At 42.1% G+C, this 20,364-nt stretch overlaps 1 protein-coding gene across 1 annotated transcript; it reads left to right on the top strand.

Annotated features, from left to right (window-relative positions):
• Positions 1–2,095: 2,095 nt before the first annotated feature.
• On the top strand, positions 2,096–5,498 carry Gml (glycosylphosphatidylinositol anchored molecule like). Its single transcript, XM_052161755.1, has 3 exons — positions 2,096–2,219; positions 2,801–2,908; positions 5,203–5,498. Exons 1-3 carry the CDS (start codon positions 2,096–2,098, stop codon positions 5,496–5,498), a joined length of 528 nt encoding a protein of 175 aa, XP_052017715.1.
• The last annotated feature ends 14,866 nt before the right edge of the window (positions 5,499–20,364 follow it).

The following is a 20,364-nucleotide window of genomic DNA, read 5'->3' as shown; positions in this document are numbered from 1 at the left end:
TCCCTCGGGTTGGAGCTCTGAAGTAGGGGTACAAAAAGGGAGCTGCAGCCCTGAATGGAGAGAGGGGGAAGTCTGGAGGGAAGGGCCTCAGGAAGGGACCCGAACTCAGGAGAGAAGGATGCCGAGAGAGAGTCATAAACCCTGACTGAAGTGGTCCTAGAGAGCTTCTGAACACCGAGGGAAGGGTGCCAAGAGAAGGTTGTAACTCTGAAGGAGGATCCCCAAGAGTCTTGAGAGCAGTGCATACAGAGGAGGTTCATTAGAAGAGAGGGTTGGAACCTCAAGGAAAGTGTACCAAGTGATAACTGGAATGCTGAAGGAGAGGCCTCAAGAGCCCAGAGATAAGGGCTCCAAGAGGAGTTTGGATCACTGAAGGAGGAATCCAAAATAGTTGGATCCCTGAGGGAAGGAGCTGGGCCCAAGGGGAGGGAGGGAGGGAGGGAGGGAGGGAGGGAGGGAGGGAGAGAGAGAGAGAGAGAGAGAGAGAGAGAGAGAGAGAGAGAGAGAGAGAGAGAGAGAGAGAGAGAGAGAGAGATTGGAGCCTTGGGAAGGGATGGAGGCTCTGAGGGAAGGGCATAAGGTGGGTGTGAGAGCTTTAAGAGGAAGGCACCAATATCCTTAAAAAAACGAGGAAGGCATCAAGAGAGGGTGAGGGACTCTTGGAAAGGCACCATGTAAGGTTCAGAACACTGAAGGAGGGTCACAAAGAGAGAGGTTGATGAGGGAAGAGAGTCAAGAACCCTAGAATCTCAAAAGGTCAGATACTTAGAGGGAAGCTGGTGAAGAGTTGATCTGAAGGGAATGGTATCAAGAGAGTGGGAAGTCTTCAGGAAGGGTCCCAGAAGCTGCTTAGAGCCCCGAAGGAAGGGCTCTGAGAGAGGGTCCCAGCAAAGAGGGAAGGAGCCAAAGAGGACTGAGCTGTTAAAGGAGGGGCACCAAGAGAGGGTCAGAATCCAAGGCAAGGGTAGAGAGGGAGAGGGAGAGCCAGAGAGAGAGAGAGAGAAAGAGAGAGATAGAGATAGAAAGAGACAGAGAGACAGAGAGAGAAAGTGACAGAGAGACAGAGACAGAGAGACAGAAACAGAGAGACAGAAAGACAGAGAGCGACAGAGAGACAGAGAGACAGAGGGACACAGACAGAGACAGAGAGAGTAGCACTAGAGGGTTGGGGTTCTGAAGGAGTGGTTCCAAAGATTGGTGAGAAGCTTGAAAGAAGGGCAACGCTGTGTTCAGAGGGATGAGGAAAGGGCACTAAGAGATGGTCAGAGATTCTCAGAGCCTAGGAGCAGAGCTCCAATAGAAGGCAGCCTTAGAGCAGAGGCACCCAGATAGGGGCCCTGAGGGATAGGGCAAGAAGGGTGGCAATCAAGATTCAGAGCCCTGCAGGAGGAATGCGTGGTGAGAAATGTCAGTCCTGGGTAAATCACTCAGAGTGATGGTCAGAGTTGTGAGTGAGGTGGATGGTGTTCCAGGGCTTGAAGTCTGGAGGAAGGAGGGCAGTGACAGAGAAAGGCCCTTTATGGGGGACAGTCTTCAGGATGGTCTCCAGAAGGAGCATGTTGTACATCTTCTCAGGAAGGGCCTTCTAGAACATTTCCGTCAGTATAGACAAGCCCAGTGGAGGCAGCTGATAGCAGCTGAGAGGTGCTATCAGAGTTTTGAGTACCTAGCTTGGAACATTCTAGAAGAGTACATTAGATCCCAGCTAAGCAGCCGAGTTGCAGATATGAGACAAGCTGCACGCCAGTGGGATAGCTGTGTGAGGAAAACTCAGGGGAGTCAGCGGGAGGAGTCTAGATTGGGGGATGAGGAAGATGAAGAAAGTTCTAGAAGGGGGATGCTGGCAGAGCCATCAGGACAGTTTCAGAAATGGGAAGCAAGATGCACGTATGCAGCAGAGCAGGAAGGACCAGGCAAGGACCTGAAGCTGCTGCTGTGCTAGGAGCACGTGGGCTGGCTGTGGAGGCAGAGGCTACATGGCAGAGATGACGCCTCAGCTCATTGATGCTGGGGACATGGACCTGGAGCAAGGAGCCTGACCCTTGCTGACGGGGGCAGGGTTCTCTTCACTTTCAGGTTCACCCATCTGTTGGAAATGATGCTCCCCTTTGTCTTGCTAATTCTCCTGGGACTGCCATGGGTGGACACCACCGTCAGCAACACCAGTGTGCTGGACAACAGTACGAGCGGCTTGGACGATGCCCTCGAGGCTAGGCAATGTAAGTATGATGCTAAGACTCCCAGTGTGTCAGGTGGAAGGAGAATCCACGTAGAGTGGACTAGGGCTATAAAGAAGGCTTGTTTGGAATTGGGCTCACCAGAAACCAAGTGGCTCGAGTCTTGTTAACTTGGGCCTCCAAGATTGAACAGGGTTGAGTGAACTGAAGGCTCCCACAGAGAGCTGCTGACAAGGAGACCTGAGGGAGCACCTGGCCATAGCACTGCCCGGGCAGGGAGAGCAGGTGCAGGCAGAGTCCAGAGGAGCCCTGGAGGATTGTGATATCCTGGATGGTCACCATTCTGCAGAGGGATGGACTTCTTTGAAGAGCTCAGCTGTTTTACATGTGACCGGCATTTCAGAACAAGGAAAGGTCTGTGGTGAGCCTGCTGCTTTCCAGGGAGCTGGTCTAACCCTGCCTTAGACCATGCCAGGATCTGAGCTCTGTGGGGCTTTGGGTGTGGCTTGTGTTGAGAACTCCACTGGAGAGCAGCTGTGAGGGGATGCGGGTGAGCGAGTGGGAGTATAATGGCGAAAAGGCTTCTTGGGGTAAAAGTCCACAGCTGTTTTCTCCTTCCTCAGGGATTCCTCGTCAGAGATGCTCTCGTTGCTCAGTGGTAAACACCTTCGCATGTACAAACGTCCTCACGTGTCCACTGTCCACAAGACGCTGTATGACAATTGCCGTACGTAAGTATCTGTATTTTGTACTTAAGTGTCTATTTTTATTTAGAGTGAATAAGCCTGTCTGTTACAGTCATGGGGGCAGGGGCAGTCTGTTCTCTCTGGAGCCAGGTCCACCACTCTTCTGGCAGCTCCTGGAACTGAGAGCCTGTTTACAGGCACTGGGTTCAGCACTCCTGGGTAGTGTAGCTCATGGTGTCAAGAGCCTGTAGTTGGTGGTAGGCTGACAGTCAGCATGCCCTGGATATCAGGGGATGAGAGCAGCATGGCCTTTTCCAGGCCTCTGTCCCTGAGGGTCTCTCTATGCATGTGGGCAGACATTCTAGTCCAGCTTTTGTGAGTCTTTACACGTGTGTTGTTTTCTGGACTTGTGTAGTCACACCCTGTATTAGTGACTCTCCTATTGCCCTGATAAAACAGCATGCCAGGACAGCTTCTAAAATAAGGCATTTCATTGGGCTTATGTTTTCAGAGGGTTAGAGTCTGTTATGGAGAAGGGGCGGCATGGTGGCAGGAACAGCTGAGAGCTCACACCTAGATTGGCAAGCAGGAGACAGAGCGAACCTGTAAAGGTGCGAGGCTTCTGAAATCTGAAAGCCTGTCCCCAAGTGACACACCTATGTCAATGAAGCCACACCTTCTAATGCTTCCCAAACAGTTCTACCAGGGGCAGTGGGGATGTTGGGGGAAACCAAATAATCAAACATATGAGTCTATGAGGCCATTCTATTCAAACCACCATACATGGCAGGTAGCCAGGTTCAAGCACTGAGGTGCCTCAGTTCCTCAAGTGGAGTCCTGCCTTCTGAGATGGCAAAGATAGAACTGGATTGGGCTACACACAGAGGCAAAACAAATATCAGTTAAGTGAGCAGTGATCTTCTGTGGAGGTGTCAGGAGAGGTTGCAACATGTACCTGCTGTCAGTACATGTGCACCAAGTCACATTTGATGAAAATAGTCATTGGGCTGGGGAATGCCCAGGAAAGTGGCAGTATTTCTATGCAGGATTAGACGGGAAGTTCTGACATTCCCATTTTGAATGACCCCTGCCTGTGTTGTCTAGGTGCACAACACAGAGTCTAAACTCATTATGGCTCTAGATCGAGGATGGAAGAACTTTGTCTGGAAAGGAGCAGATAGATAGCAACAGTCTTTGTGCTTGTGCCTGTGTCCAGGAGGAAGTAGCCCTCGGTAACACGTTGCTGATTTGTCCAAGGGTGGTTTGTTTCTAGGGGTAGGCAAGGGACTGGATTGCACTGTGAATCGTTGTGTGGGAAGCAACTGCCAGCTCACCAACAGGAAAGAGCCTTTCTAGGCAGCCCAGTAGACAAGGAGCCACCTGGGACAAGGAAACATCAGGAGTTGGGTGGTTTGCCATGAGAGGATTTATCAAAGTGCGTAGAGAGCCCTGACAGCAGAAGTCCAACTCAACTGTTGATAACCACCGAGTTTGTGTGTGGGAGGCGGCTGTTTGGTTTATGATCACAAGGCCCTTCTGATGTCTGGCAGCAGACGAGACTCACAGCTGGGAATGGTAAAGTAGTTGTGGTGAGTTCCATAGCAGAGGAACTACATCATGGCTGCAGAGTGCAAGGGGAACAAGCAGCAGCAGCAGCAGCAGCAGCAGCAGCAGCAGCAGCAGCAGCAGCAGCAGCAGGAGCAGCAGCAGCAGCAGGACCTCAAAGCCTTCAGCTCCGGGTTCCCAGCAGGGTGTGGTCAGTGGTCTCATGTCAGATCACTACAATAGGCTGAAGCTACTGGAGATGGCAGTCTTGTTCTCTATGGAGCCATTCATGGGACTGGCCCTTTAATCTGCAGGGGAAAGCATGTCAGTCATCCGGGCCCCACCCCATGCTTTGTACATAGTTGCCAAAGTTTGGGAAGCCAGAGTTGGGAACGAGGTCACTCTGGATTCGTGAATATGGACACTCCTGTGAAACCTCTCTGCAGTCTCAGAGAGCATAGCTTCTGGTCACTGTTTCATTCCAGACCTGGGGAACACTTAGGGTATCAGCAGAGCCCAGACTGAACAAGATATTTCATTGGCATATCTATCTGTGTGTCCTGAGACTAAGAAGTCAAGTGGGGGAGGGACAGTGACTGATGTGAAGACAGTAGCATGCATAGAAAGAAAGGAAATTGTAGATGTTGGTAGCGAGAGGTTGGGCCGTCTTGCTCACTAGCATGTTTGTGTCAGGCGTTCTTGACAAAGTCTTGAATGGAAGATGTTGTGTGGTTGACTGAGGTTGTGGGTTTACCATGCAACTGTGGTAATTCTCCTGATGGCTTCCTTCATAGGTGTGAGCCTTCGGAATCTCTTCGTCTACAAGGACTGCACAGTTGACTGCTCGTTTGTGTATAAAGAGCATGTGCCTCCACCTTTGCCAAGGCTGCTTAAAGATGTCAAGAGCTTCTACTTTGTCCTGTGCTGTGGGGGGGTGCATTGCAATGAAGGAGGACCCACTAATATGGAGAGGGACTTGTTAACTGATACGACAATCGAGGAAGAGGAAATTGCGAGAGCTGTGCGTCTGGGGCGCTTCAACCTTCTCCTGTGTCTTGCCTTAATACTCTCCAGCAGCATACTGACCTGAGAACCCCTCTCTGGGGTGTCCTCATCTTCCCACAGTTGAAAGCAACTCTGTCCATTGCTGCTTCCTCATGAAGCATAAACCCTGTCCAGAGCATCTTTTGGGCCTGTTCATCACTTCTTGTAGGAAAGAAATAAAGGCATTGTTTATTGAAGATGCCCCTGGCCATTGTTTTCCAGCTGTACGTGAGCACTCCTCCTGGGCTCTCTTCTCAGACTAGCTCATCCCTACTCCATAATCTTAGGAGTTTCTTAGCGATATCATGGTTTGTGTTTCTTCGGCAGCCTGTAAACACTGTAGGCTAAATACTCATTAGGTGGGTGGGTCCAAAGCATCTGAAATCCTGGGTGAAGGAGTGTTTTGAACGAGAGGCAGGAGTGTTCTGAGGCTAGTCAGTATGTGGGCTAAGACAGGTCCCAGCTGAGCTCCAATGACCTTATTCCTTGACAGGTCTATTCATTCTCGGGTCATGGGAGAAGGAAGTGGGATGCTGCCAGGCAACGCGTAGCCCCTGGGCCCCTGGACCTGATAGTCACGTCCGTGATTTCCCTAGTCCGTGGGACAGATTCCTTTGCAACTTGTTTGTCTCTGCCACACCTCCTGCTTTTGCTGAAGTCACAGGATTATCCCCCATGGCTAACCCCCGCAGTCTCTACTGATTTTCAGAATTTTATTACACTTATATTTTCATGTGGATGTGTGCACGCATATGTCCCTACACGTATGGAGTGGGGTCTCTTCCTTTCTAAAATGCTCAGGAACTGTGCACATGCTCACACACAAACACAGCTATAGATTATGGCAGACAGAGACAGAGGATTAGTGAGAGCTTTGAAGAGACTTGCCTTAAAGAATAATTGACTAGACAGTGTCTAGGTCTTGGTGTCCAGATGACCATCTCAATTGAAGGCCCCTGGGTCTTTTGCTCACCAGGAGGCCCTCAGCAGACTTCACTGAAGCTGTCCACATTCAGGAAATCTACCAATGTAAAGGCCAGACCCATTTCCACATTACCATGGCAAGAGCATTCAGACTGAGGGTGCCTCACATCCTTAGGGGACACTCCAAAGCAGACATGTACAAGCAATACCGGTTTTCACCCTGAGTACTTTGGTGGACTCCATGTCTGGCTTTTTTTTTTTTTTTGATTAGTACCCCCTCTATAGCATATGAGATTTCCATGCCTGTTTTATGGTGCTATAATCATTGTATGATGGCTTTGTAAGATACAAATTACATAGTGCTTTCACTTCTGAACACAGAGGTGAGATTCCTCTGGGGGCGGGGGGGGGGGGGAATAGCTAGGAACACACAGGGCCTATCATCAGTGAAGCAGCTGGGATGGAAGTCATCCTGCTGCCATTGGCACCAGGCAGCCAGGAAACTCCACAGCCTTCTGTGCATAGCCTGCCAGGACAGAGTGATCTTCCAGCAGCGGTTTCACTTTTGAGCTCAAAGGAGTAAGGACATAGGCTTACAGACCCACTGGAGGAACAAACTCCAGCCAGAGACAACAATACCAACTAGTACCAGAGACAACCAGATGGCAAGAGGCAAGCACAAGAACACTACCAACAGAAACCAAGGCCTCACAGCAACATCAGAACCCAGTTCTCCCACAACAGCAAGTCCCTGATACCCCAACACACCACTAAAGCAAGAGTTGGATTTAAAATCATATGATCCTGATAGAGTGCTTCAGGAAAGACTTAAATAGCTCCCTTAAAGAAATACAGGAGAACATTAGTCAACATGTATAAGCCCTTAAAGAGGAAACACAAAAGTCCCTTAAAGAAATATAGGAAGACAAACAAGTGAAGGAACTAAACAAAACCATTCAGTTCTAAAAGTGGAAGTAGAAACAATAAAGAAATTACAAAGTGAGACATCTCTGAAGATAGAAAACATTGGAAGGAATTCAAGAGTCATAGATGCAAGCATCAACAACAGAATACAAGAGATAGAAGAAAGAACCTTTGGTGTTGAAGATACCATAGAAAACATTGACTCAACAGTCAAAGAAAATGCAAAATGCATAAAGTTGGTAACCCAAAACACCCAGGAACTTCAGGACACAATGAGAAGACCAAACCTAAGGATTATAGGTATAGATGAGAGCTAAGATTTCCAACTTAAAGGGCCAGTGAATATTTTCAACAAAATTATAGAAGAAAACTTTCCTAACCTAGAGAAAGAGATGCCCATGAACATACAAGAAGCCTTCAGAACTCCAAACAGACTGGATCCAAACAGAAACTCCTCCCAGCACATAATAATAAAAACACCAAAGTCACTAAACAAAGAAAGAATATTAAAAGCAGTAAGGGCAAAAGGGCAAGTAACTTATAAAGGCAGACCTATCAGAATTACACCAGATTTCTCACCAGAGACGATGAAAGCTAGAAGATCCTGGGCAGACCTCATACAGACCCTAAGAGAACACAAATGTCACCCCAGGCTATTATACCCAACAAAACTCTCAATCATGATAGATGGAGAAACACAGATATTCCATGATAAAACCAAATTTACTCAATATCTGTCCACAAATCCAGCCCTACAAAAGATAATAGATGGAAAAATGCCAACACAAGGAGGGAAACTATAACCTAGAAAAAGCAAGAAAGTAATCTCCTTCCAACAAACCCAAAAGAAGATACCCACACAAACATATAAATAACATCAAAAATAGCAGGATGCAACAACCACTATTCCTTAATATCTCTTAACAACAATGGACTCATCTCCCCAATAAAAAGACATAGACTAACAGAAATATTTCTCATGTAATTCTTCAATTTTATCAGAATATGTTTGTAATTCCCCTTCTAATTAATTTAGTAATGTTTTTTAGGTCTACCATTTTATCTGCATTGTTTTTCATGATAATCTTTAATTTTAATATGTCTTTCTATATATTTCCTCTCTTTTATCAGAAATGTTTTCAATGTAAATCTTTTTTGCTTTCCACCTTCAATTAATTTAGGAAGAATTTTTGTATCTACCATTTTATATGTAAAACTTTCCATGAAATAGTCAATTTTAACTTGTTTTTCTATATATTTCTTGAATTTTACCAGAAATATTTTCCATGTAATTCTTCAATTTTATCTGAAAATGTTTATAATTCTACCTTCAATCAACTTAGAATTATCTTTATGCCTATCACTTTATCTGTATAATTTCCATGATAATCTTTAATTTTAACATGTTTTTCTATATATTTCTTCAATTTTATCAGAAATATTTTCCATGTAAATCTTCAAGTTTATCAGAAAATGTTTATAATTCTACTTTCAATCAACTTAGAAATACTTTTATGCCTACCATTATTACATCCATATAAAATTTTCCATGATAATCTTAAATTCTAACATGTTCAAAATTTTTAACACCTAAAATTTTTCTACAATTTTATCAGAAATATTTTCCATGTAAATCTTCAATTCTATCATAAAATGTTTCTATTTCATATTTTAATTAATTTAGCAATGTTTCACATGTCTACCACTTTACTCTTTAATTTTCCATGAAAATTGTCAATTTTAACGTGTTTTTCTATGTATCTCTTCTATTTTATCTGAAATGTTTTATGTAAATCTTTAATTTTATCATAAAGTGTTTTTATTTCCCTTTCCAATAAAATAAGATACAAATTACATAATGCACAATTCATCCATGTAATATGTAAAGTTCAGGTGTTTTGTACACTGTGCAGATGGACCTGCCCATTACCATCATAGTCAATTTTCGAATGCTTTTTCCTTCAAATGAACTCAGGGCTGTTTGTGACTCCTACCATGACTCATCCAGGCTGTCCTTACCCAGTAACCCGCCTGTATGATTGCACTTTCTGTCTCTACACATTTTTATTTTCTGGACATTACCAAAGATTGAATGTTCATGGAACTTGTTCTTTGGTAACTGGTGATGATGATGATGATAATGTATGTGAGTGTGTGTGTGTGTGTGTGTGTGTGTGTACATGTGCACATTTCTGCATGTGTGTACATATGATTTTCTTGAACTGGCATAATGTTTTCAGATTTCACCTGCTTGAGGTGTAGCCAGTTGCTAGGCTCAGTCCCAGCTGTTCTACTTTCTTCTTAATTCCTCTTTAGCCAGTGGGGTTGGGTGATTGGTCTTATCAGATATTTACATTTTCTGTGTTATAATAACATGTGTACCTATTAAGTAGTCTTTGCTACTGTAGCTGATTTGCCTGAGTTCCTCTGAGGCCAGAAACTGTCATCTCTGGCATGTATCACCAATCCTAAAACAGCAGAGGGAGTGTAAAGGATTAATTGCTAGAGACTTTTCTGTCCATTCCAGATGTCTCTTGCTTTTCAGGCTAGGTGAAAGTTCATAGCAATAAACTTCCATTGAACCAGGAGAAGAGTCTCTAAGCTTGCAGAAAGAAAAAGTTTGACACACACAAATATGGATTAAACTCACACAAATTATGAATTTACATATACAGATTCAGAAATACACATGCATACATTATAGTTCAAACCAGCTTTGTTCAGCGTCATACTATCTCATAATTACCTACTTAACACATCCATCCATACTTATATATGTTAGGATTCTGTCTAACTCCACCCCACGGTTACCTGGTAACAGTCAGGTAGTCCTGGCCCACTGTAAGAGGGGCTACTTGCCCCCTCCTCTCTCTCTTGCCCTCTTGGGCTCTTCCCTTCTCCCTTCCCTTCTCCCCTCTCTCGTGGTCATGGCTGGCCTCTACTCTCTCCTTCTCTCTGCCTTTTTCTGCCTCTACTCCCCTCTTAACCCTTCTCCCCATGCCCCGAATAAACTCTATTCTATGCTACACTGTGTGGCTGGTCCCTCAGGAGGAAGGGTGCCTCAGCATGGGCCTATGTTCTTATTCCCCTCTATCTTTTTATAATCATAACAACATATGTATTAGAGCAAAAGACCAAGCACCAGTGTAGAAAGAACTCCTTCATTCTGGATGAAAAACGAACTCCAATCTTTATTGCACAGAGAAAAAGCTTCTACCCTTTTATTGCTAAATGAATTAAACTCAAGTCTGTGAGAAGAAAAGTTTGTTCTCTTTAGTAAGACTAAGACTACCTTGCTGTTAAGATCTGTTTGTTCTGTCTGTCCTTTGGTAAGGAGAAGCCTGCCTTCTCCTTCTCTCTGTTTCTTCTGTTTTCCTCTTTCCCTCTGCATTCTGCATGTTGCTCTCTTAATTTTTTAGGTTGCTTTATAATTTCTAAGTCATTTCACTCTGTATTCTCCTTCTAATTTTGCTCTCTTCTCCTGCTCTGATGTAATAATGTCCTTGCTCCCAATGCCGTACTCCCAATTCTATGCTCCCAAGTGTTATCTCTTCAATGTTATGCCCTCCAATGTAATATTTCCTAGTCTTTTTTTTTTAACCTTTTCCAGAAGAATAGATCACATGGTCTTTCCAAGTATTCCCCCCCCCTTTTTTTTACAAAAGTTCACTAGAAGTTCAAACAGAAATTCAAATCATAAATTGAATAAGAAATTTACAGCAGAGAGTGTTTGCATGCATATCCATTAAGAGTAATTATCTGGCTAAATATTCATCATCTGTCACTAGCTCTACAGATTCATGGAGAGTTAAAGATCATAACTAAGTTATTACTGAAGGTTTGTATAGATAAAAGCAGTCAATCTTCTGTTATAAAGATTTCTTTATTTATTATATGTAAGTACACTGTAGCTGTCTTCAGATACCCCAGAAGAGGGCATCAGACTTTATTACAGATGGTTGTGAGCCACCATATCGTTGCTGGGATTTGAACTCAGGACCTTCAGAAGAGCAGTCAGTAGTGTTAACCACTGAACCATCTCTCCTTCCCCAATCTTCTGTTCTTGCACCTATAGTAAAGAGTTTGTTCCCTTTTTATGACCTTTGGTTGTTTTACAACCTCTTGGAATGTGCTCTAAGTTGTAGATGCCTGCTTGCTATCTCAAGAACAAATAACTCATGACACTTGAATATTGGCAGAGTTTTCATTGAAGTTTTGACATCAGAAAAGATTTAATAGCGGTTCTATTATAAAAAAGTTTAATATTTACTAATATAATTTTAGCAATTCTTATAGGATCATCATTAAGAATTAAGAAATCATCTATTTGTTTATGTAGCATCACTACAAGACAGTATATCTTTGTTGTCCTACAGAGATATGCTCACACTAATACCTAGTGTGAGAAATGTGTGTGTGTGTGTGTGTGTGTGTGTATGTGTGTGTTTGTGTGCACATGGAAAAGCATATTAATAGGAAACTTTCCTAAAATGAAATTCTTCTCAACTTTGCCTAGAGAAGCAATTCTAATTAAATAATTAAATTAATTTTGAAGGCCCTTGGCAGAACCATCTTAGGAAGATCACCTGCTAGTTTTTAGCTTCTCCTTGATGGCTCCCGGCAGCCACCAATATCTACTTGCATGTCAACTTACTTTCCTAGGTGATAAATCCTGGCACATGCAAGTCTATTAGCTAGGGACCACAGGCAGTGTCTCTGTAAGGTGGCTGTCTCACCTGTGAGCGAGGGAGGGCTCTTCTGGGTTTGCACTTGTGGCCTCAGCAGGTATTGGACTCTAAGATCACATTTTTATGTTCTTAGTTTTTTGTTTATATAAAAAGTGGAAGAAGGATTGGTTTCACATAAAACTGTGTCTTCACAGGGCCCCTTTCACCCTTCCCAGACATTCAGGCATTTTCTTTTCTCATTTTCATTTACTTCCAGTAAAAGTTTTTCATTCTTGGTTTCTTCTTTTACCCTTGTATCCTTTACTAATGTCTTGTTTTATCTCCATGAACTTACTTCCTGGACATATTTTAAAACTGCTGCCAGTTTTAAGTTTTATGGCATCGTTGTCTGATAGCATACCTGGTGTTATTTCAGTCTTTCTGAATTAGTTAAAATTTGTTTTGTTTCCCAAGATGTGGTTTGTTTTAGAGAAGCTCTGTGTGCTGCTGTGTAGACTGCTTTGTGTGTGCATGTGTGTGTACATGTGCATTTGGGTGTGCGTGCATATGTGTATGTGTACATGTACATGCATGTACATGTATGTGCATGTGAATGCATGTGTGTGTGTGTGTGTGTATGTGTGTGTGTATTGAGTGGAACATGCAGTAGATATTTGTAAGGCCCATTTTATGTATAATACTCTTTAATTCTAATGTTTTTCTGCTTTTTTTGGTCTAGATGACCTTTTGAAGAAAGTGGGGGTTACTGAAATCAGGTCTTATTATTTTTATTATTATTATTAATTTGTGTCTTTAATTCCAGTAGTATACTTTTTGTGAAATTGGGCACAGTGGAGTGTAGTGCACTCCAAAGAAGAAGCAATGTCTTCTTTGTTAACTGTCTAGTGATTATAATCACGTGCCCCTCTTCATCTCTTCTGATTCACTTTAGGTTGAAGTCTATTTTGTCCACTATTGGGATAGTAGTCCCTTCTTGCTTTCTGGTCCCATTTGGTTGGAGTCCTTTCTTGCAGGTGCTCACTCTGCTGACATATTTATGGGTAAAACTAAAATGTATTTCTTGTAGACAACAGATAGATTTTTGTGTTTCAATCCTTTCAGCTAGCCTATGTCTTTTGCTCAGTAAATAAGGTCATTGATATTTAAAACTATGATTGAAAGCCAGTGTTACTGCAGTCACTGTGTTGTTGGTTTTAGGTGGTACCATTTGCATCCCTGGTGGTGTTTCGCAGGCCAGTAATTCCAGCTTGATGCTCTACTATCTCTTGGTCACACTTTTTTCTTCAGCTTTCTGCTTCTTGCAGGCCTGTTTTTACTAGATCATGGCCACTTTTCCCACCTCATCCCTCTGAAAACAAAAATGTGTTGTCCTTTCTACCACTCAGAGCCCGGGAGATTAACTTGACTTAGTTCACATCGAGGATCTCCTGCAGCCATGCAGAGCCAGTGTGCAGATGGGATTTGGCCTTGAGGGTCCGATGGCTTTCTGGTCCTTAACTATATGTATCCCAGCCTCAGGACTCCCTATGCCTCTGTCTTCAGGGTACTAGAGAATTCTCAGCTCTCTCCACCCAGAGTCAGCCGCCCCTCCCCCTGTGCCTCTGCAGGAGGAACTGGCTTGCCTGGCACATCCCAGCTCCTCCCCATTTGGGACTAGACTCCATCTACCCAGTCTGTCTTAAGTCTATGTCCAGGGCCTCTATCCCAGGAAAAAGCTTGAATAACCTCTAGTTATTTCTCTTCTGCCATCCTCTGCTCTTCTGCCCCCTCCTACCCCTGAAATATTACAAGCTAATGACAGTTTGTATGCGCTCAGCCAATGGGCAGAAAACCTGGAAAGAATTTCTGGACTTTAGGCCACCAGGTTGCCTAGTCTGACTAACCTGCTGAGAGCCGAAACTGGGACTTGTTGCCCCTGCCTGCACCTCCAGGGTAGTCTCTTGGGGCAGAGTGCCACTACCTAAATACCAGGCACTGAGTGGGACACAGGTGATGCTCCTGTGACTGGCTAGAGCTTTGGGAGTAGGGTGGGGCTAAATTTTTTGGCCATGATCTCTTTTCCCTTCCTTTTTTGTTTTAAATTAAATAAATGGATCAAAATTAAATAATTCAAGCCCTGCCTTCAAAATGGAAAAAACTTTTTTTTTTTAGTATTTAGCAAAAACAATAAAATCCATTTTTTAAACATCAAAAAAAAAAAAAAAGGAAAGAAAGAAATATTGATTCTGATGTTTCTAAGGTTGGATCTTGTATCTAATTTTTTAGGCTGTTTATATCCTAGTAAGTTTTTCTCTTTCTCCTCCTTCAATTATGGCAAATCACTTTTACTGAGCACGGGACTGTAGGTTGCCACTCAAAGTCTTTCAGGCAGGACTTGGCATGCATGGCTTTGGGCTCTTCTGGCTTTCAATACTACATTGAGAAATCCGCCGTTATGTGATGGGTTTTCCTTTATATGTGATAGTGTGACTCGTGCTTGCAGCTTTTGATATTTTTCTATATTCTGTATACTTAGAGGTTAGACTGTGATACACAGTGGGAGTTTTCTTTTCTAGTTGTGCTTTGTTGAAATCATGTGTTTCTCATTGTCTTCATGGATGTGTCTTTTTTTACTTTCGGGAAGTTTTTTTTTTTCTTTTTTTTTTTTTTAATTTATTTATCTTTTAAATGTAACTTTGAGCTCTTTATTTTTTCCAGTTCTTTTCTTTTTCATTTTTTTATTCCATATATTATTTACATTTCAAATGAGTTCACATTTCCTGGATTCCCCCTCCCAAAAGTCCCGTAAGCCCTCTTCCTTCCCCCTGTTCCCCCATCCACCACTTCCCACTTCCCTGTCCTGGTATTCCCCTACACTGCTTCACTGAGCTTTTCCAGAACCAGGGGCCACTCCTTCCTTTTTCTTGGACATCATTTGATATGTAGGTTGTGTGTTGGGTATTCCAAGCTTCTAGGCGAATATCTGCTTATCAGTGAGTGCATACCATGAGTGTTCTTTTGAGACTGGGTTACCTCACTTAGGATGATGTTCTCCAGCTCCATCCATTTGTCTAAGAATTTCATGAATTCATTGTTTCTAATGGCTGAATAGTACTCCATTGTGTATTTATACCACATTTTTTGTATCCATTCCTCTGTTGAGGGACATCTGGGTTCTTTCCAGCTTCTGGCTATAATAAATAGGGCTGCTATGAACATAGTGGAGCATGTATCCTTATTACATGCTGGGGAATCCTTTGGGTATATGCCCAGGAGTGGTTTAGCAGGGTCCTCCAGAAGTGTCATGCCCAGTTTTCTGAGGAACCGCCAGACTGATTTCCAGAGTGGTTGTACCAGCTTGCAATCCCACCAGACTGATTTCCAGAGTGGTTGTACCAGCTTGCAATCCCACCAGCAGTGGAAGAGTGTTCCTCTTTCTCCACATCCTCGCCAACACTTGCTGTCTCCTGAGTTTTTAATCTTAGCCATTATGACTGGTGTGAGGTGAAATCTCAGGGTGGTTTTGATTTGCATTTCCCTAATGATTAATGATGTTGAACATTTCTTAAGGTGCTTCTCAGCCACCCCAAGTTCTTCAGGTGAAAATTCTTTGTTTAGCTCTGTACCCCATTTTAATAGGGTTATTTGGTTTTCTGAGGTCTAACTTCTTGAGTTCTTTGTATATATTGGATATTAGCCCTCTGTCGGATGTAGGGTTGGTGAAGATCTTTTCCCGATTTATTGGTTGTCATTTTGTCCTTTTGACCATGTCCTTTGCCTTACAGAAACCTTGTAATTTTATGAGGTCCCATTTTTCAATTCTTGATCTCAGAGCATAAGCTATTGGTGTTCTGTTCAGGAATTTTCCCCCTGTGCCCATGTCCTCAAGGGTCTTCCACAGTTTCTTTTCTATTAGTATTAGTGTGTCTGGCTTTATGTGGAGGTCCTTGATCCACTTAGTACATGGAGATAAGAATGAATCAATTCACATTCTTCTGCATGCTGACCTCCAATTGAACCAGCATCATTTGTTGAAAAGGCTATCTTTTTTCCATTGGATGTTTTAAGCTCCTTTGTCGAATATCAAGTGACCATAGGTATGTGGGTTCATTTCTGGGTCTTCAGTCCTATTCCATTGATCAACCTGCCTGTCACTGTACCAATACCATGCAGTTTTTAACACTATTGCTCTGTAGTATTGCTTGAGGTCTGGGATACTGATTCCTCCAGAAGTTCTTTTACAGTTGAGATAGTTTTAGCTATCCTGGGTTTTTTGTTATTCCAGATGAAATTGAGAATTGCTTTTTCTAACTCTGTGAAGAACTGAGTTGGGATTTTGATGGGGATTGCATTGAATCTGTATATTGCTTTTGGCAAGATGGCCATTTTAACAATATTAATCCTGCCAATCCACAAGCATGGAAGATTTTCCATTTTCTGAGGTCTTCTTCAATTTCCTTCTTCAGAGTCTTGAAGTTCTTGTCATACAAATCTTTCACTTGTTTGGTTAGAGTTACACCAAGACACTTTATACTGTTTGTGGCTATTGTGAAGGGTGTCATTTCCCTAATTTCTTTCTCAGCCTGCTTATCCTTTGAGTATAGGAAGGCTACTGATTTGCTTGAGTTGATTTTATAACCAGCCACTTTGTTGAAGTTGTTTATCAGCTGTAGGAGTTCTCTGGTGGAGTTTTTTGGGTCAGTTAAGCATACTATCATATCATCTGCAAATAGTGATAGTTTGACTTCTTCCTTTCGAATTTGTATCCCTTTGACCTCCTTATGTTGTCAAATTGCCCGAGCTATTACCTCAAATACTATATTGAAAAGATATGGAGAGAGGGAGCAGGCTTGTCTAGTCCATGATTTTAGTGGGATTGCTTCAAGTTTCTCTCCATTTAGTTTGATGTTGACTACCGGTTTGCTGCATATTGCTTTAACTATGTTTAGGTATGAGTCTTGAATTCCTGTTCTTTCCAAGACTTTAAGCATGAAAGGATGCTGAATTTTGTCAAGTGCTTTTCCAGCATCTAATGAAATGACCATGTGTGTGTGTGTGTTTTTTTTTTTTTTTTAGTTTGTTTATGTAGTGGATAGCATTGATGGATTTCCTTATATTGGACCATCCCTGCATCCCTGGGATGAAGCCTACTTGATCATGGTGGATGATCGTTTTGATGTGTTCTTGGATTCTGTTGGCAAGTATTTTTGCATCGATGTTCATAAGGGAAATTGGTCTGAAGTTCTTTTTCTTTGTTGAATCTTTGTGTGGTTTTGGTATCAGCGTAATTGTGGCTTCATAGAATGAGTTGGGTAGTGTTCCTTCTGTTTCTATTTTGTGGAATAGTTTGAAGAGTATTGGTGTTAGGTCTTCTTTGAAGGTCTGATAGAATTCTGCACTAAAACCATCTGGTCCTGTACTTTTTTTGGTTGGAAGACTTTCTATGACCCCTTCTATTTCTTTAGGGGTTATGGGACTGTTTAGATGATCTATTTGATCCTGATTTAATTTTGGTATTTGGCATCTGTCTAGGAAATTGCTCATTTCCTCCAGATTCTCCAGTTGTGTTGAGTATAGGCTTTTGCGATTTTTTTTAATTTCCTCAGTTTCTGTTGTTATATCTCCATTTTCATTTCTAATTTTGTTAATCTGGATACTTTCTCTTTGCCCTTTGGTTAGTCTGGCTAAAGGTTTATCTATCTTGTTGATTTTCTCAAAGAACCAGCTCCTGGTTTTGTTGATTCTTTGTACGGTTTGCTTTGTTTCCACTTGACTGATTTCAGCCCTGAGTTTGATGATTTCCTGCCTTCTACTCCTCCTGGGTAAATTAGCTTCTTTTTGTTCCAGAACTTTCAGATGTGCCATTAAGCTGCTAGTGTATTCTCTCTCCATTTTCTTTTTGGAGGCACTCAGGGCTATGAGTTTTCCTCTTAGCATTGCTTTCATTGTGTCCCAAAGATTTGGGTATGCTGTGCCTTCATTTTCATTACATTCTGAAAAGTCTTTGATTTCTTTCTTTATTTCTTCTTTGGCCAAGGTATCTTTGAGTAGAGTATTGTTCAACCTCCATGTGTATGTGGGCTTTCTGTTGTTTTTGTTGCTATTGAAGACCACTCTTAATCCATAATGATCTAAAAGGAGGCATGGGATTAGTTTGATCTTATATTTGTTGAGGTCTGTCTTGTGACCAATTATATGGTCGATTTTGGAGAAGGTACCATGAGGTGATGAGAAAAAGGTATCTTTTTTTTTTGCTTTAGGATGAAATGTTCTCTCTCTCTCTCTCTCTCTCTCTCTCTCTCTCTATATATATATATATATATATATATATATATATGTTAAATCCAATTGGTCCAAAGCTTCAATTAGTTTCACGGTGTCCCTGTTTAGTTTCTGTTTTCCTGATTGGTCCATTGAGGAAAGTGCAGTGTTGAAGTCACCCACAATTATTGTGTTAGGTGCAATGTGTGCTTTGAGCTTTAGTAACGTTTCTTTTACGAATGAGGGTGCCCTTGCATTTGGAACATAGATGTTCGGAATTGAGAGTTCTTCTTGATGGATTTTTGCTTTCGAAGGAAAGAAGTGTCCTTCGATGTCTTTTTTGATGACTTTAGGTTGAAAGTCAATTTTATCTGATATTAGAATGGCTACTTCAGCTTGTTTCCTGAGACCATTTGCTTGTAAAATTGTCTTCCAGCCTTTTACTCTAAGGTAGTTTTTGTCTTTGACACTGAAGTGTGTTTCCTGTATGCAGCAAAATGTAGGGTCCTGTTTACATATCCAGTCTATTAGTCTATGTCTTTTTATTAGGGAATTGAGTCCACTGATGTTAAGAGAGATTACAGAATAGTGATTATTACTTCCTGTCATTTTGATGATATTTTTATATTTGAGTGGATATCTTCTTTTAGGTTTGATGAAAGAAGGTTACTATCTTGCTTTTTCCAGGGTATAGTTTCCCTCCTTGTATTGGAGTTTTCCACCTATTATCCTTTGTAGGGCTGGGTTTGTGGAAAGAAATTGTGTAAATTTAGTTTTGTCATGGAATATCTTGGTTTCTCCAAGATTTTGATTGAGAGTTTTGCTGGGTATAGTAGTCTTGGCTGAAATTTGTGTTCTCTTAGAGTCTGCATAAGATCTGACCAGGATCTTCTAGCTTTCATGGTCTCTGGTGAGAAGTCTGGTGTAATTCTGATAGGTCTTCCTTTATATGTTACTTTGCCTCTTTCTCTTACTGCCTTTAATATTCTTTCTCTGTTTAGTACATTTGGAGTTTGGATTATTATGTGACAGGAAGTATATCTGTTCTGGTCCAGTCTGTTTGGAGTTCTGTAGGCTTCTTGTATATTAATGGGCATCTCTCTCTTTAGGTTAGGGAAGTTTTCTTTCATAATTTTATTGAAGATATTTGCTGACCCTTTAAGTTGTAAATCTTCACTCTCATCAATGCCTATAATCCTCAGTCTTCTCATTGTGTCCTGGACTTCCTGGATGTTTTGTGTTACAAGCTTTTTGCATTTTTCATTTTCTTTAACTATTGAGTCAATGGTTTCTATGATATCTTCGGTATCTGAGATTCTTTCTTCTATCTCTTGTATTCTGTTGTTGTTATTTGCATCTATGGCCCCTGATTTCTTCCCAAGATTTTCTATCTCCAAAGTTGTCTCTCTTTGCTATTTCTTAGTTGTTTTTACTTCTGTTTTTAAATCCTGGATGGTTTTGCTCAGTTCCTTCACTTGTTTGTGTTTTCCTATAATTCTTTAAGAGATTTTTGTGTTTCCTCTTTCATGACTTCTACTCAATTTCTCCTGCATTTCTTTAAATGATTTTTGTGTTTCCTCTTTATTGGCTTCTATCTCTTGACCCATATTCTCCTGAATTTCTTTAAGTGATTTTTGTGTTTCCATTGTGAGGACTTCTAACTTATTCATGTTCCCCTGTATTTCTTTAAGAGATTTATTTATGTCCTTTTTGTGTTCCTCTAACAGCATCATGACCAGTGATTTTAAATCCAAATCTTGTTTTTCTGGTGTGTTGGGGTGTCCAGGACTTACTGTTGTTGGAGAATTGGGTTCAGATGCTACCATATTGCCTTGATTTTTGTTAGTAACATTCCTATGTTTGCCTTTTGCCATCTGGTTATCTCTGGCGTTAGTTGATCTTGTCACTGGCTGGTGCTTGAACCTCTTGTGAGCCTGTAAGGCTATTTCCGCAATGCTGGATGACTGGTTTCCCCTGGCAGAGATTGCTGATGTGCTGCCCTCCTCTTGGGTGCCCTTGGAGCCCTGGTGTGTCTTGCCCCAAGCAATGCTATACTCAGGTTGTCTCTGTAACCTGGTGCTGCCCGTCTACTCTGTCAGGGAGTGAAGATGGCGGATGCTGCAGGGACCTTTTCCA

The sequence above is a fragment of the Apodemus sylvaticus genome, chromosome 17 (assembly GCF_947179515.1).
Source record: "Apodemus sylvaticus chromosome 17, mApoSyl1.1, whole genome shotgun sequence".
NCBI classification, from domain to species: domain Eukaryota; kingdom Metazoa; phylum Chordata; class Mammalia; order Rodentia; family Muridae; genus Apodemus; species Apodemus sylvaticus.
This window is presented reverse-complemented; position numbering and strand designations above follow the sequence as displayed.